The 15,572-nt window shown below is 57.6% G+C and overlaps 1 protein-coding gene across 1 annotated transcript; it reads right to left on the reverse strand.

The window, feature by feature from the left end:
• Positions 1 to 3,535: 3,535 nt before the first annotated feature.
• On the reverse strand, positions 3,536 to 11,522 carry LOC306954374 (neuroblastoma suppressor of tumorigenicity 1; the record flags this gene model as incomplete). Its single annotated transcript, XM_079545458.1, has 4 exons — positions 3,536 to 3,790; positions 4,556 to 4,667; positions 4,759 to 4,953; positions 11,500 to 11,522. The coding sequence occupies 4 exons, from the start codon at positions 11,520 to 11,522 to the stop codon at positions 3,536 to 3,538; spliced, it is 585 nt and encodes a 194-aa protein (XP_079401584.1).
• Between the last annotated feature and the right edge of the window lie 4,050 nt (positions 11,523 to 15,572).

The following is a 15,572-nucleotide window of genomic DNA, read 5'->3' on the forward strand; positions in this document are numbered from 1 at the left end:
CACCTGTGCTAGGTGATCATGGCAGGCGCCGGCTCCAGGGGAGGGAGCTCCATCTCTCCGGCTGTCCTCCTTGCTGCTCTCTTCCCCTGCTCTCTCTCTTCACTGGCAATCAAGGCAGTGACATTTCCAGGAGCCGATGAGCAGCAAGGTTCCCCTCCCTGTTACTCACAGCCAGGCTTCTGCTCGTCCCTGCAAATCCCCTCCGTGCCGGGATGTGCCCGGACAGCGCTGCTGGACGCCGAGGATGCCGTGGGCACCGGGGAAGCTCTGGACGGGAGGACACGCCGGACTCTGTGATGCTCTGCACCAGGGAGTCAGACGGACCACGCAGCGCTGGGGACGCTCAGCTCTCAGCTCTCACCTCTCCGCTGCCTTCGCCCACCTGCAGGGCTCTGCCCCACCGACCTCCTCCGTGCCTGAGCTTTGCTGCTGCAGCCGGAGACGGCGAGGAGAGGCAGAGCAGCCCTGGGTGGGCGCGGGGATGCTCCCAGCCACGCTCAGGCGCGGGGAGGAAGATGCAGGAGCACGGGAAGCCGCCCGGCGGTGCCTGGCCCCCGGCAGAGGTGCGTCGGGCGTGTGGGGATGTGCGTGAACGGTGTGCGTGCAGCAGCCAGCCAGACTTTTACCTGCTGCTCTGCGATGCACAGCGCAGGATGCAGAAATGCCGATACGGAGGAGGTGGGGCGGAGGGGAGAGGAGGAGATGCAATGAATTGCTAATGAACACGGGGATTTGGGCTAAACTCTGCGAAGTGGCAGCCAGAGAGTTCCCTTCTGTGCCTTAAAGACACAGCCCGCACCGTGCTCTGCCTCCCCTCTGCTGTGCAGACCCCATGCTCACTTTGCAGGCCAACAGCGCTCTGCGGCTGAGCCAGTGCTGAGTGCAAGGTTCCGTCCTCAGTGCCGGCTGACGAGAGCAAAATTTTGCATAACCAAATACAAAGCAACAAAGCCTGCATCCAGTACCTGCAGCTGCCCTCTCAGACAGCAGCCAGAGGCAGGCAGGGGGCTGGGTGGGCCCAGGGCGACTTGCCCCTTTGGCAGCAAGGCTGAGGACCCTACGTGCTCCAGCAGCTCCTCCATCCCATCCTCCAGAAGATGCTTCCAAATCTCGAGGTGCCATCGTGCAACCTGAGCTCCCACCTCCACCTTTCACAGTCAGTACCTCGAGGTGCTTGGCAGACACTGATTGTTTTCTTCTCGTTGCTGGCAGGGTTTGTCCTTCAAACAGGCTCAGGTCCCACTGAGGGCACCGCAGCCACAGGCACCGACCTCAGTGCTGATGGAGAGATGGGACAATGGGACACCCCTGCCTCTCCGTGGCCAGAGCAGCAGCGAGTTGTGAGGATGTGCCTGTTTGACCCTAACACACTGCCTGTGATACCAGTGGGAAACAAGAACATGAATGAAGGGAAGGAACAGAACTTTGTCTCTTTATCGAGATCTGCTTCGCTAATCTGCTTTTCAACAACTGTCCCACTTTTCCTAGCAGCTGAATGGGAGTGCCTGGCCTGGATGCCATCTGCGAGCAAGACAGAAGGGAGATGCACAGCAGGACTCATCTCTGTGTGTGAGGAGCACGGTGCTCCCCCCAGCAGTGTGCCACTCCATAGCTGCTCCCCTGGGTGCCTGCGCGTGGCTTCTGCCCCCCTGCATCTGCAGGATCTCCTCCTGGGACGCTCCCATGCAAACCTCCCCAGCCGCCCCTGCGTCACGCTGTCCTGGCAGGCAGCCCGGGGCAGAGCACACACACGCGAGGCTCTGATCGCAGCAGGAGGTTGCTTTAGAAATGCGTTTGTACCAGGAAAGCCTCACTTCCTCGTCCCATCTGTGCTGGGAACAAGCAAGGAAACCCACCCTGAGCCCACGCTGTGGCGGCCTCCCAGCTGGGATAAATCACTGCAGCGGCACACGTTTATCCCAGCTGGGCCACGCTGCTGCTCCAACGCCCCGCTTCCTTCTCAGCATCGCTGCACCCCAAGCTTGGAGCATCTCAGCTTCACCGCAGAGCTTCTGCTCCAGAGCAGACTGAACAAAGCCTGAGCACCTGAGCATGCTGCATTCCCTCCAGCAACTGGAACCTTATGTGAAGTCCTGGTCCAAGCTTGTCTTCCTCCGGCCCAGAAGCGCTCCTGGAAGCCGCAAAACGTGCTGGATCGAGAGTGTCACCTAGTGGCAACAGAACCGACCGAGGTCGCACGAACCCGCGGGAGCCCGCGCACAGCCTACGAGAATGGGACCAGAACTGCAGACACGGGCCAGGTGCTGCATCCCTGCGGTTGGTTTTCCTTCCAACAGCTCTCCCTGCTCTTGAAGGGAAGGCAGCAGAAAGCTGAAGGGAACCGTGGCTCTCCTTGTGCTCTCCTGCTGCACTGCCTGGTTCCGACATCCAGCTTGCTGCCGAAAACCAGACAGGCATCAGAGCGCCCAGAAATGGAAGTCAGAACTAATTTATTTAAGAAAACAAAACCAAAAACCAACAAAAAACACAAACCAAAACTTGTACAAAGGAGAGGGAGGCGTCGGTTACAAGCTCTGGAAGCTCTTGTCAGGACAGTGCCAAAGAAATTAGCTTTATACAACAGAGAGAGGGGTAGCAGGAGGGGCCCCCACCCTGAGCCCAGCCCCGCATCTGCAGTGGGGTCCAGAGCAGTCCCTACAAAGGTCCATCAGCATCCCGGGACTTGTCCCCCTTCTCCCTCCACCACAATTAAAGTGCAGCAGGGAAGGAGGGGAGAGGGGCCAGCTCCCACCAACACCACCCCAGCACAGGCTGTGAAATGTGAAGCCCCAGTGCCCGTGGCACAGTGCAGCTCCCTCACCCTTGCGAGCTATGTGGTGGCCCTGAGGACCAGCAAGGAAAGGGCTCTGGCCACCACGACTCCCAGCAACCTCACACACAGCCGCAGAGGCACAGCCAGGGCAAAATGCTCCCTGTGAGTTACCTCACACAAAGGCACGGGGGTTGAAGTAGGACCCAGCGAGCGCCAGGAGGAACAGCGCGCCCATGCTGAGCCCAGGCACCCCAAGGCAGTCAGGGGAAGCACAAGGAAGAAGGGAGACCCCCATCCCACAGAAGAGATGTGCATCTCTTGTGTGGCTGCAGGGAAGCCGCGTCCCTTCTTCCTCCAGGCCAGGCAAGAGCCACGTACAGAAGAAAAGCCCAGAGGGCTCATCGAGGGCTCCACAGCAGGCTGAGGATCCTGCAGACAGCCCTGGGGAGCCCGGCTCGGCTCCCACTCTCTGCCAAAGCCCCCTCTGCCCACGTCCCCGCTCCTCTCAATATATTATTACTATGATGTGCAAGTAGTTTTGCATCAGAAACCCCCAGCCCTCCTGTGGCCCCGCTGCTCCAGCCCCACGTCCTGCCCGTGCCTCAAACCGCTCCTCCAGCCCCGGGGTGTCGTGGAGAGCAAAGCGTGAGGGTAGCTATTAGACAGGAAAGCCTCTACCACCCCCCTCCCTCCCCAAGGCCCGGCCCTCTCCCTCGCACACACTGCCTGCCCGCGTTGCAAGGACAGTCCGCGAGGGCCGGGTCACTCGTCGCCCTCCTCCTCGTGGTGGTGGTGGCTGGAAGCGGGGGGCTCTTCTACCTCCTGCTGGTGGTGGGCATAGTGGTGGGGGCCGGGGCCCTCTGCGGGCATGTTCTCCTCCGCGTTCAAGTAGACGTTGAACAGGGCTCCCTCATGGCTCGGCTCCTTGCCGCAAGCCTGGCAGCTGCAGTGAAGTATCTTCTCCACCAGCTTGTCAACCCTGGGGATCTCGTCGTTGCCTGGGCAGTCCAGTGTCACCTGGGGAGAGGGACGAGGATACAGTGAGCGTGTGGGCTTGATCCCCTGATGGCCATCTTGACCTGCCCCATGCACAGCAGACTCAGGGTATTTTAAGCTAGAAATCGTGGCTTGCTACCCAAATAGCCATGGTCACAACATGAGGGTGCTTGGGAACATCTTGCAGCTGCAGAGAGGCGCTGTACCAGCTGGGGAAATGAAACGGCTGAGGCAGGACCTGCCCCCAGGCACTGCAGGCACAGCAACATCAGCAGTAACTGCAGAAAGCACGGTGCCAATAATCTCAGCTAGTTTGGCTTGAGCCATCTGCCCAAACGACTGCATCCAAAGCAAAGCAGAGAGCTGGAGGCAGTGCCCTGGTTGCCCAAACCTCCCTTGGAGACAGCGCTTATGGTCCTTCCAGGATCCATGTGGCAGGAAACAGATGCTGGGAGGTCTGGGGGTGACTGGCAGGAGGTGACTCTTAAGTCAGGAGCAGGTGACAAAGGGGAGTGGTGGAGAGCAGAGGCACGCAGGATGAATAATGCAGGGACTGGCAGAGGATGCTTCTTCCTACGCTGACAAATGCACCGTGCATCACCACAGTCACGCTGCTCCCAGCAGCCCCTGCCACCCAAGCGTCTCAAGCCAGGGCAGAAACAGCTGGGGCAGCCTGGAGGAAACTGCGAGCAGAGCAACATCAGGGAAAGAGAATGACTTCCCCCAGAGAGGCGGCAGTGCAAAGCAGAGAGCAGAAAAGACAGAGGAGCAGGCAGGGGTACTTACAATTTCCCACATGGACTGCGCCGGCATGCAGGAGTCGCAGTGAACCAGGGACTCTGTGGACTGAGGGAAGGTGTTGGGGACACTGTAGCTGAAACACTGCCCCAGGCAGGCCCTGTGGAGACAGCGGGACGGAGGAGGGCTCAGGGTGGCCGCCTGCTCTTCCCGACGAAGGCAGAGAGAGGTTTGGCAGGTAGGATCCCTACCTGTTCTGGATGGACTTGGACTCGCAGCCGCTGTGCCCCACGATCTGGGTGATGTTCTTGGCCTCACACCAAGCGCTCTTGTCCGGGAAAAGGGCGAGTTTGTTTATGGGAGGCGGCGCAGCCAGGAGAAGCGCTGGGAAGAGAGCTCCGACCACAAACCGGAACATCATGGCCAGCTCTGCCGAAAATCTGCGACTGGAGCCAGGGAGCAAAGCGTTAGCAGGAGGGAAAACAGGCAAGCTGACCCATCTCCAGCCCCGCGGCAGCTCCTGGCGGGGGCGCGCACACGAAGCGCTGCTCAGGGAGCGGGACGCGCCGCTCTGCCTCTCCCCTGCAGCAAACCCTCTCTTCCGAGCTCCGTGCCAGGAGTAACAGCAGGCTTTCCACCACATCTTACCCAAGGACAGGCTGGAAGGAGTTTGCAAAACAAAAGCGTCGCCACCGCAGCCTGCGCCAGGTTGGAGAGCTCGCAGACCGCAGAAATGTTTGTGTTTGAGGAAGGCGCAGACTTGCCCGCTTCCGCTTCTCCCACCTTAAAAGCCAAAGCCACAAGGCTTCCCAGCAGAGACAAACCGCTTTCCCAGGAAGGAAAACCGCTCTTCTCCTAGCAGCGCGCAGCAGGTGTCGCTGCAAGGCAGCGGGGAGACGAGGAAACCTCACTGCGGAGGCAGGAAAGCACAGAAACGGCCGAGGGAGCGCTGACGTTTACAGAGCCGTGCCCGTTCGGCGGCGCTGTCCGACGGTTCTTCTGCGGATGGGTCCGCAAACAAGGTGGGTCCCGTGCCCGCCCGGAGGAGCTTTGCTCGCAGCGGTGACGGCCGGGGAGGTGGCAGCACCCCGCAGAGATCCCTGCCAGCTTCCGTGCGGGCCGAGGTGCCGGCGTTAACGGGGGTCACTGGGGAAAGGCAGATGGAACAGCATCACAGGAACAGGGACATTTTTTCCTTCGTGGGGTTTGGATCGAGCCGTAGTGAAAGGCAGACGTTTGTACTTTCTAAAATATTTGTTAGACCCGTGTTATTTGTTATTTCCTTCTATTTGTTTATCCAGACAAAGATCCAAAGCCCACACTGGAAAGACTCCTACTGATTCCCATGGCTCCCAGGCCCAGCCCTCTAACAGAAAGGAAGAACGCCGTGTTTATCAGCCCGGGCCACTGGGGTCAGCTGTGCTTGGAGTCCTCCCAGCCGTGCACTCAGCCCTTCCGCGCCATCCTCATCAGCCTGAGGGCCACCAAGTTTGTCTGGACTGCTGGGCCTTTCAGAGCTCAGCTCTGCTGCTGTAAGGCCATTACGGGGGAGAGGGTCCAGCCCTGGTAGCCCTCTGCTGAGGCTGAGCTCCAGGTCTGACTCAGGAACCCTTCTTCATAAGGGACACGGAGCGAGCCGCCTCCCTGTCCTGCATCCCAACACAGCAAAGCCCCCCTCCCTGGCCCCACCATCTCTGAGCAGAGCAGGTCGGGGTCTCTGCTAACTTTTCTTACTTGCTGACCGTACAGGAACTGAAATGATATACTGTAGCACCACTTCTGTAGGCCTGGTCCGTGCAAAGCAGGCTGTGCAGGTTTTGCTTGGAGAGGAGCAGAAGGTTTCAGCCCCTGAACTCACGTGTTAATGAGAGCGGTGTGATTAAACTTTTGTCCTGCAGACAATTCTTAGGGCTCATTTCCCTGAGAATTCTTTCCGTTTCACTAGGCAAATTCTGACATTTTCTGCTGAGGAAAACGCAGCTGAGCTGCACACACTGCGTTCGCTTGGTTTTCTGAAACAAGCATCACTCATTCCTCAAATGCCAGCAGCTCTGTGCTGAGGAATCCCACTCCCAAAGGCAAGACCGAGATCAGAGCCGGGATGTGACCCAAACAGCAACTGCAAACCCCCTGGGGAACAGCTGAAATTCCTCAGGAGTCAGCACGCAAGTTCACTTCCACATGCCCGATTAGAAAGCAATTTCCTTCCTTCCAAAGAAGGTGGTGGCTGGTTTTTTTTCCAGGTTTCTCTGCATGTACACATGGTGGCAAAGAGGCAAGCAGCTCCAATGGAGCATCCTGCTGCAGCCTGGCTCAGCAGATACCAGGGATCACCTGGAGCACCTGGGATCCTGCCTCCGATCCCGAGAGGAAGGTGGGTGAGGTTGTGCTCTGCTAAAGCACAAACCCTGGCCTGGAGTCAGGAAAGCACTTAAGCACATGCTAAAGCCCTCTGCTTTCCTGAGCAAGGGTGCCTTCACGACCACGGCCCCAGCAGCGTGGGGCTGGTGCTGTTTGCAGAGGGGCTGCAGAGGCACCAGGCACATTTACAGCAGTGCAGCTGAGTTTGGGAGGGAGCTGGGGCTGGAAGCAGCCTGCTGGCGGCTGTGCCTCGTTTTCTGGCATCGTTTGAACCAGCCGAGCAAACAGAGCTGCCATGAAAACCATCCATCTGACAGCAGCCACAGGGCGGGGGACAAAAGCACCGCTTTCCTTCTCCTCCCTGGCTGCGAAGGGAAGCGAGAAAGGAAGACGAGGTATCCGAGCAGGTTTGCAAACCCACCATTAAATAAAGGCATTGAGCACATTCCTCAGCGACAAGCTAAATTACATGGTGCAACCCCTCAAGGAACAAGTGTGTGCTCCCCAGCACTGAACCCAAGCCTGGCCTGCTGGCAGGGCCAGCACCACCCTGAGCACAGGGCCTTTCTCCTCTCCACAGCAGAGCACGGATTTTTCTGGTCAAAGCTTTCCAAGCAGAAAGTTCAGCTCAGTTCTGCAGATCATCAGCCCTGAAGGTCTCCCCCCTTTGGAACTACAGCTTCCCCTGCTGCCCATCCCCAGCTGCGTTCCTTCCCTCCCTCGCGGTGCCCAGGCTCTGCCCTGAAGACACCTGGGGTCACTCCTGACCACCAGGATTCTGAAGCCAGAAGAAAAACGCTTCTCTCACAGCCCTGCGTCCTCTCCCTGATGAAGGAGCAAAGAAATGACTCAGCCCTGGAGCCTGGCACATCCCGGACTCCGGAGACAAACAACATGCGTGCAGCTGCAGCCTCGGAACCCAAAGCCCTTTTTCCAGCCACAACCTGCACCCGCGGAGCCAAAGGGCAAAACATCCGTGGCCAAAGGGTGTCAGCTCATGGCAGAGCCTCCTGGGAGCTGGGGGTGTGGAGGTGGAGCTTTGGGCAGCCCTGAGGACTTTCCGAGCCCTGCAAGGAGAAGGAGAACGGTTCCAAGGATGCCTGGAAGCAGCTGGGAAATCTGCATCGTCCTGCCGGCCGGAGCGCAGCAATCACAGCAACTCCCTGCGAGGCCGAGCTCCCACCACCCAGCCCACAGCTGTTCCCAGCCATTTGGAAACCGAACACTTCAGGAGGGAAGTAGGAAAAAAAAAAAGATCTAATCAGTGTTACCCTGTTTTTCCAGAGGGGAGGTGTAGACTGTGATAGAAGACGAGCCTGCAGGTGGACGTGGGGAACGTTTCATGAGTGGTTTCATGTGTTTATGTGTGTTTTTCTCAGCCAGGATCTCGCAGTTTTGCCAAAGGCATAAAAATGGTGACACGGGTATGCGGTGCCCATGGCCACACACGTGGCATCACAGGTTGTGCGAGACAAGGAACCCCTGAGCTTTATAAACATCGCCTAGCCGAGGCTCAGAGCCCGCTGTGCTGCATGGAAACAGAGTCGGCTCTTGGCCACAAAAACCAGAAAGCACCAGATCCTTTTGGGGCTCCATTGCTGTGCCAGCCGTGTCCCGAATTAACGTGAGCGATGACATGATAACATCACCAGGGGAGAGGGAAGAGATCAAGCTTGAAAGTGGTTAGAGGTAATTCTTCAGGACAGCAAGACAGATGAGTGCTTAAGTGAACGCAGAAATCCCATCCGAGAGCTCAGGCCTCGCTTTCCCGAGCTGCAAAATCCGGGAAGAAACAACAAAACGAAAAGGGAGCACCCTGAGATGTTTAAAACGCACAAGGACAAATCCTGAGAGCTGCTGCTAACGGAGCAAACGCTGCCTCGCTTCTCACTGTGGAACATTTCTCACTGCTCCTTGCAGAAGCAGGAGGTGTCACAGCTCCCCGTTCTGTAATGTGCTGATTTCCACTCCAGCACGGCTGGCTGATTTGCAGGGATGAAAGCGGTGCAGCACATCGAAATCCCTCTCCCCTCCAGAATTCACTTTTGGCTTCTCAGCTGCGCGCCAAGTGCCTGAAAAACCCAACTGATGCCACTGGAAAGAGAAACCCAAGCTCCTCTGCCTACAAGAGTCATTGGAAAGCTACTTAACGACCGAGGCTTAGGATGGGGTCTGAAAGCAGCACTGCTGGAAGGACACGGACGGGCCGTGGTGGAGGCGAGAGCAACGTAAGCAGCTTCTGGAATCATTTCAGTGGGTTGATCTCTCCAGCGTCGCAGCCACGGCCAGGAAAGCGCAGCGACCTGAAGCGCTGCCCTCTGCCCCGACTCTCCTCCAGGCACCCGCAGCAGCACTGCAGCTGCACACCGTGCTCACATGCCCAGACCTGAGCGAGGCTCAGCTCCCGCCCGCCTTCCACCCCACGCCGGTGTTTCCCATGCGCTGCCCCAACATCAGACACCGCGGTCGCTCAGTTTCACCGTTCCTACATCAGCCCGTGTGGGAAAGGGCCGCCTCGTCCCTGCACACCCCTCTTTTTCGGGTGAAGCCAGCGCTCCTGAGGCCGACAGTGAAGCTGGGAAGGGTCCCAGCGGCGCTCGCTTTTCCCGGTGTGAGATTTGAAGCCGGCGCAGCCGCATCCCCGGGGTGCTGGCTCCCAGCAGGCCCAGCTCTGCTTTCACTTAGCGAAGCGGGACCGGCTCCTCTGAATGACTCCGCTGGTGCAAATGAGATCAGAATCTGGCACCGCTCATCCTACTCAAAACAAGCCTAACTGGAACCAGATAAAACCAGTTTGAGTAAATAGTGGCCACCGGGATGATGATTTCTTTTTGCTGAGCACACCCGCGGCGCAAGGCCGGCTCGCAGCCGGGGATGGGTGTTGTCTCGAATGCCAACCGCGCTCGCTTTCGGCTTGGCCGCTCATTCATTACCAAACTTGCATAAAGAATCGAGCCGTGCCCCGTGCGGCGCGATCGGGTTCCAAGCTGACAGTGGGAGGTGGGAAGAGGGGGCAGAACGGGGACGGCTCCCCAGCGACGGTCCTGCTTGGGCCACATGCTGGCCGCAGCCAAACCGAGGGCAGAAATGCGGTGCTGCTGTTCCCCCCGCTCGGTTAATCTCTGTTTTGATCCGAAATCCATCTCCTGCACTGTTTGCCCACGGCATTCAGACGGGAGAAGACACAGCGGCGGCTTTCAGGGCCAACGGAACCGCTCGCAGCCCCGCTGCTGTTTTCAATGACTCCCAGGCGCTGGGGCTGACCTCACACTTGACATTCAGACGGTCCAAAACTGCAGCGCTGGGCCCAGCGCACGCAGCGAAGGTCGATAAGAGCCTGATCAAAGCAGCCGAGCCATTCCTCCCTCCAGCTGCACTCCTTTCCCTGCCGCGGAGACGCAGCCGGGCGCTCCAGAGGCTGAGCTCTGAGGGAGCTCCGTCACCCTCTTTGCAAGACCACAAACTCCCCAAGATGGAATTCCGAGCTGAGAGGTCAAGCCAAGAGCTCGGATTCTTCTCGGGGCTGTTTGCAAACACTTGGGATTTTTATACTGAAGGCAAATTCCGTTTCCCGTCCTGAGGTTTTGCAAATTTGAGGCGAGCTGCTTTGTTTTTGAGATGGGAAACTGCCTTCAAAAAGCAAAAGTGCCATCTGCGGGCAGAAGAGTTTTGGCCGGTGGGACACTGCAAAGAGGATGCGAAGTTCTGAGGCTAAAAATACAAGGGAAAACCCTGCTTGTTTCAGCGAGGTGCTGATTTTTCTTTTCCCAAAAGAACCCGTATGGCAAAGCTGTGGTGCCGCAGCTGCACCAACAGAGCACACAGTCTGAATTTTGAATTACGGGGTTAATCCTGTACTAAAGAGTTAGTCTGTGGGGCAGAGCATAAGATTCTAAGGGACGGTGCCCTCGTCAGATGTTAGCAGGCAAGTTATGGCATAAGGGATTGTCCAGATCAATTTTACTGCAGCTTTAATGAGCTAATCTGCGTTCTGGCCCCAAAACATGCGCAAGAAAAAGAGAAATCTCCCCAGACGGGCAGAGTGTTGTAGTGAGCACAGAACGACTGCTGCAAATGCTTGTAAAAATGGAAACACCGCGTTACGGTTCAAGAAGCAGCCACAGATAGTTCAGATAAACGGCTTCATCGGGTTCCAGGAAAGGCAAAAGCTGCAGGATCCGTTCTCAGGGCAAACTTTTCAAGCGAGAGAAGCTGACTGCCGCTGGGAAGACCTTCCTCTGCGCTTCCCGAACGGCCGCTCCTCCTGCGCTGCTCTGCGAACCGACTCGCCGCGCATTGCCGTTCAAAGCCCCGGAACGGACGGGAAGAACTCTGCTCCGCAGATGCGCTTCCATCTCCCGTTCTCTTATTTCATTCGAGCTAACAGGCGGCGGTGAAAATAGTTTAATGACCGCACGGCAGATCTCCCGGAGTCCGCCCCGTCTGCGAGCGATTCGTGCCGGTGGCAGCGCCCTCATCAATCGCTCGGGGGAGAACGGGGGAGAAAACGAGGCAGAAAATCGAAGGGCAGAGAAAGCGAAGCGGGCCGGCTGGGTGCGGGGCGCGGGGGGGAGAGGGCGGCTCGGGAAGGGGTGGGGATCCCGGAGGAGGATTCCCGGAGCAGTACTCACCTCCCAGGAGACGGCGGGCGCATCCCATGGGCTCCGGGGCCGCGGGCGGCGGCTGCGGGCGGTTACGGCCCCGCGGTGCCCGGCGGCTGCCGCATCCTCGGCGCCGCGGCCCCCGGAGGCGCGGGGCGGGCGGGAGCTGCCGCCTCCCTCCTTCCCTCCCTCCCTTCTTTCCTCCCTCCCTCCTTCCCTCTTCTCCTCCCTCCCTTCTCCCCGGTGCCGGGCTCCGGGCGGTGCCCCCGGCCCCGCCGCCCGCTATTGCACAACCGGGACGCGGGGGGGAGGAAAGCGAAAGGAGGGGGAAAGAGGGAGGGGACCGCCGCCTCCTCCTCCTCCTCCTCGGCTCCGAGGAGCCCCACAGTGCCCTTCTGAGCCAGCGAACGGGCCGTGGGGCGAAGGGAAAGCTGTGCGCGGAGGTGATTTCCCAGCGCTCGCTTCCAGCGGTGACATAAACAAAGGCTGCGCTTGGCTCGCTGAACGCAAACGCTTCCTATTAAAACGTCGTATGTAATAGAGAGGGTTTGGGGCAGAGGCTGAGCCACGGCGAAGGCTACAACACACTTTGCTTTGCTTTTTCCCTGCCTTTTTCTCCTTTCCTCATTCGCTTCTCCTCCGCTCCTCTTTTCTCTCTCTTTCTACCTTTCTCCTTCCCATTAAAGCTCACAGCCCAGTGAAACCCCGTCCACTGCCGTCTTTCACTTACAATAATTGTTCAGAACAGGAAGGGCTCTGTTTCTGTACAGATGCAATTAATCTAACAGAGGCTGCTGCATGAAACACTGGCACGGCCCTGCCCAAATCGCAGCTACCTGCAGGGCTCAGATGGGCCCCGATGGCTCCGTTTGAATCCAGAGATCAGAGGGGTTGGAAGGGATGGTGGTAAGAAAGCAGCAGCTGTGCTGAAAGTTGTGCTGGGAGAAGCAAAGGAAGTTTGGAGATGGCAAAGAAGGCTGGAGGCTGTCAGCAGAGCAATGCTTTCCTGCTGCTTGGTTCCTTCCAGCCCCAGGATAATAGGATGTTGTAAATAAGCAGGATGGCAAAATCCTGCTTCCATCATCGCTTTCTTATCCTGCTGGATGCAACCTACCTGGCCCCAAACTGCTCAGCCCCAGAAGGGCCAACAATAGACAAAGGAGCTGCCTTTTGCCCCCGCCACTGTTGGCAGGACTCAATTTCCCTGTTCTTTCCCCCTCTGCATCACAGGGCTGAAGGTGGGTTTTGGACTCAGCCCTGCCTGCTCAGGGCCAACACAACCAGCCCCTGCCCCGGGGGGGTGTTTTATTCTGCGTGATGAAAGAGGAGACAGCAGAGTTTTGGAAGCAACATCTCAGGTCTGTGGATAATGAAAAAAAATCAGCTGGAGGCACAACCAGAAATGAAGCAACTGACCACAGACGTTGAGATGAAATTCACCCAAATGTGTCGCGTCCTCAGTTCAGTATTTGGATGATTTCTGTGGGATCTCAGCCGGGCTGTGATTATTTGGAGCGTGCAGCCATGTAGCCTGTGGTTCACTCACTGCTTCCTACTATTCATTTGTGTTCCAGTGCTCTAAACAGCCAAACAGCAGAAAGGGAAACACAGCCATCTGTACATCTGGGGGTGGGGGAGTGCAAGAAGCAGACTGCAGGTTTTCTGGTGTCAGAAGAAGCAGGCAGAGGTGCTGCGTGACTTGCTGGCTCGCTGGCTGTGGGATGGAGGAAGCTGCTGAGAGGCTGTCGGAGCCCCAGGCCAACATTTTCCCCCTTTTTTCTGGCGATGCCGCATCACAGCCAGAACAAGGAGCGAAGACCTGCTGCTTGTAGATGTCATTCGGACGGATGGTGGCTAAGGCGCGGGCTGGAGGCGGCTGCATTGCAGCTGGGAGCAGAGGGGAAGCAGAGCAGGGAGGTGATGCAGGCAGAGGTGAGCAGTTCTCACAGCGAGGCCCCTCGAGTCCCTGCCAGGTTTGCCGACATCAGCAGCACTTTTACACTCCTCTCTTGCTGGCTCCTGCTCACCGTAGGCTCTGGGAACTTCCTGCCTGCCCCCAAAACACCGGCGCCAAACCACACTGCTGCTCCCATGCCAAGCAGCGCGATATGTGGGTCAGTGTGACACGACGCTGCAGTCTCACCTCACCAAATTCAGGTGCCTAGAAGGTCTGTGCCCTGATGGACATTACAGCTCCGCCCTTTCCCTTGCTGCTGGATCACAGCACAGCCGAAATCCACTCTCAGCTCTCTGGGAGCTTCCCTCCCTCACCCACTGCTGCTGTTTTGGGCCTGCTGACAAACGCCCACAATGCCAGGGGCTCCCCGCTTGTCAGGACAGGACTAGGAGCTGTAGGCGTGAGAATTAACAGGGTGTATTTGGAAGTTAAAAATAAAATGATTCCTTTTATTTGTGTCTTAGCGCAGATTCCAAGGCGACCTGCCCATGGCTGGATGCTAGAAAACACATGCAGGGAAAGGCAGCTGGGAAAAGGGAGCGCCTGTGTTGGTGAAGGAGCTGCTCTCCTGTCATCTCAGCTCAACCCACCTCACCACGCTCAGCTCACTCCAGCTCTCGTTTGCAGAAGGCACGACGTGGTGGTGCAGATCCCTGGGGCTCCTCAGGAATCCTCTGCTCTGGCCAAGCGGGGCAGCTCGTCACACGGCTCCTAAACAAACCTGGAGGCATCTCCGAGATCGGGATCTCAACTTGCTGTGTCCAAGAGCAGATGTGGGTGAGGGAAGGAGCAGTGCTCATGTCAGGAGATGGATTCAAAGACTTCACTGCTCGGCAAGCGAGAAAACTGGAGTCATTTCTCATCACCACTTCATGAGATGAAGGGAGGGGCCAGCAGGGGCCAGTAGGGTGTGAGCTGCACCTCCTCACCAAGGCATGTGCTTTTAAACCCCTGGGATGCATGCAGAGCATCTGGCTTTGCGACAGAGTTAATGGGAGGCTGAAGGAGAAAAGGTTCAGTCGTGGGGGTAATTCGGACCATCCACCTCCAGCAGAACGCAGCTTTGGGGTAACAGCTGAGCCCTCTGTGCAGGCACAGCAGAAAGACGTGAGCTGCAGTGCCTTTCTCTGGGTTAGCTGGCGTGATAGGAAGCCCAACACACAGAAATGTGCACCAAAGATGTGCAAAAAAGCAGGACCTGTGGGCAGACTCGGCTGGCAGGGTCTGTGCTCAGGAGTAAGGGAAAAGGATTTATCATCGAGCTCATTAGAGAACATCTGGGCTCAGCAAAAGACCTGGAATGCGACTCAGCACGGGGCGCTCCTCTCTTCTCCAGTGCTGGGAATGTGAGCTCCTGCAGGGTGAGACTCGAGCCAGCTGTTTCCTCTAATCCCAGCAGCCTTCCTGCCGTGGGGTCCCGATGCTGTGCTCAGCACGCAGGAGAGAACGAGAAAGTCCTGCTCCCTCCCCTTGGTGGCTGGGATTAATGGTTTCTCTGCAGTGCCAATGCGTTTTGGGGCCCTGGGGCAGCAGTAAAAAACAAAGTACCCCTCCCATCTGCCAGCAAGTCCAAGTGTGTTTAATTGCTTTTCTTTCCACCTTGCCATTGCTGCCGCTCGCAGGCATGCTAGGCCCCTCCGTCCCTCCCTCTCTCACTTCCCCAGCAACTCAGGTCATGCAAAACTCTTCAGTTCAACCCACGTCTGCAGGGATGGTTTCTATCTGGGAAGGCTGCGACGAAGGCTGGGCTTCATTCGCAGGTGCCCTCCTAAGAGTTCAAACTTTTTTCCCCCTTCCACTTCCAAAATATCATTTCCCCCTGACTCCATTACAACCAGCTAACCCCCCCATCACCACCTTAACTGCAATCCTCTTCTATTGATTGCTTTCCTTGCAGTGCTGCCTGATGGCCCCAGCCATGTCACAGTAGGTGCTTGTCTGTGTTTAGGGACAGTTCTGGCACCGAAGCGCCTCCCAAGTGTCAACCAGCAGCACAGACTTAGAACACACATGTGCACAGGGAACAGTTTGCACATTACCACAAGGAAGCCAGCGCCTGCCTCAAGTGGGGTGGCTCAGCCCACAGCAGTACCGTGTGCTGCTGCATGGCAAGAGACAAATTCACTGCCTTTAAGAAGAACACCTG

The sequence above is a fragment of the Tetrao urogallus genome (genome assembly GCF_951394365.1).
Source record: "Tetrao urogallus genome assembly, chromosome: 21".
In the NCBI taxonomy this organism is placed as follows: Eukaryota; Metazoa; Chordata; class Aves; order Galliformes; family Phasianidae; genus Tetrao; species Tetrao urogallus.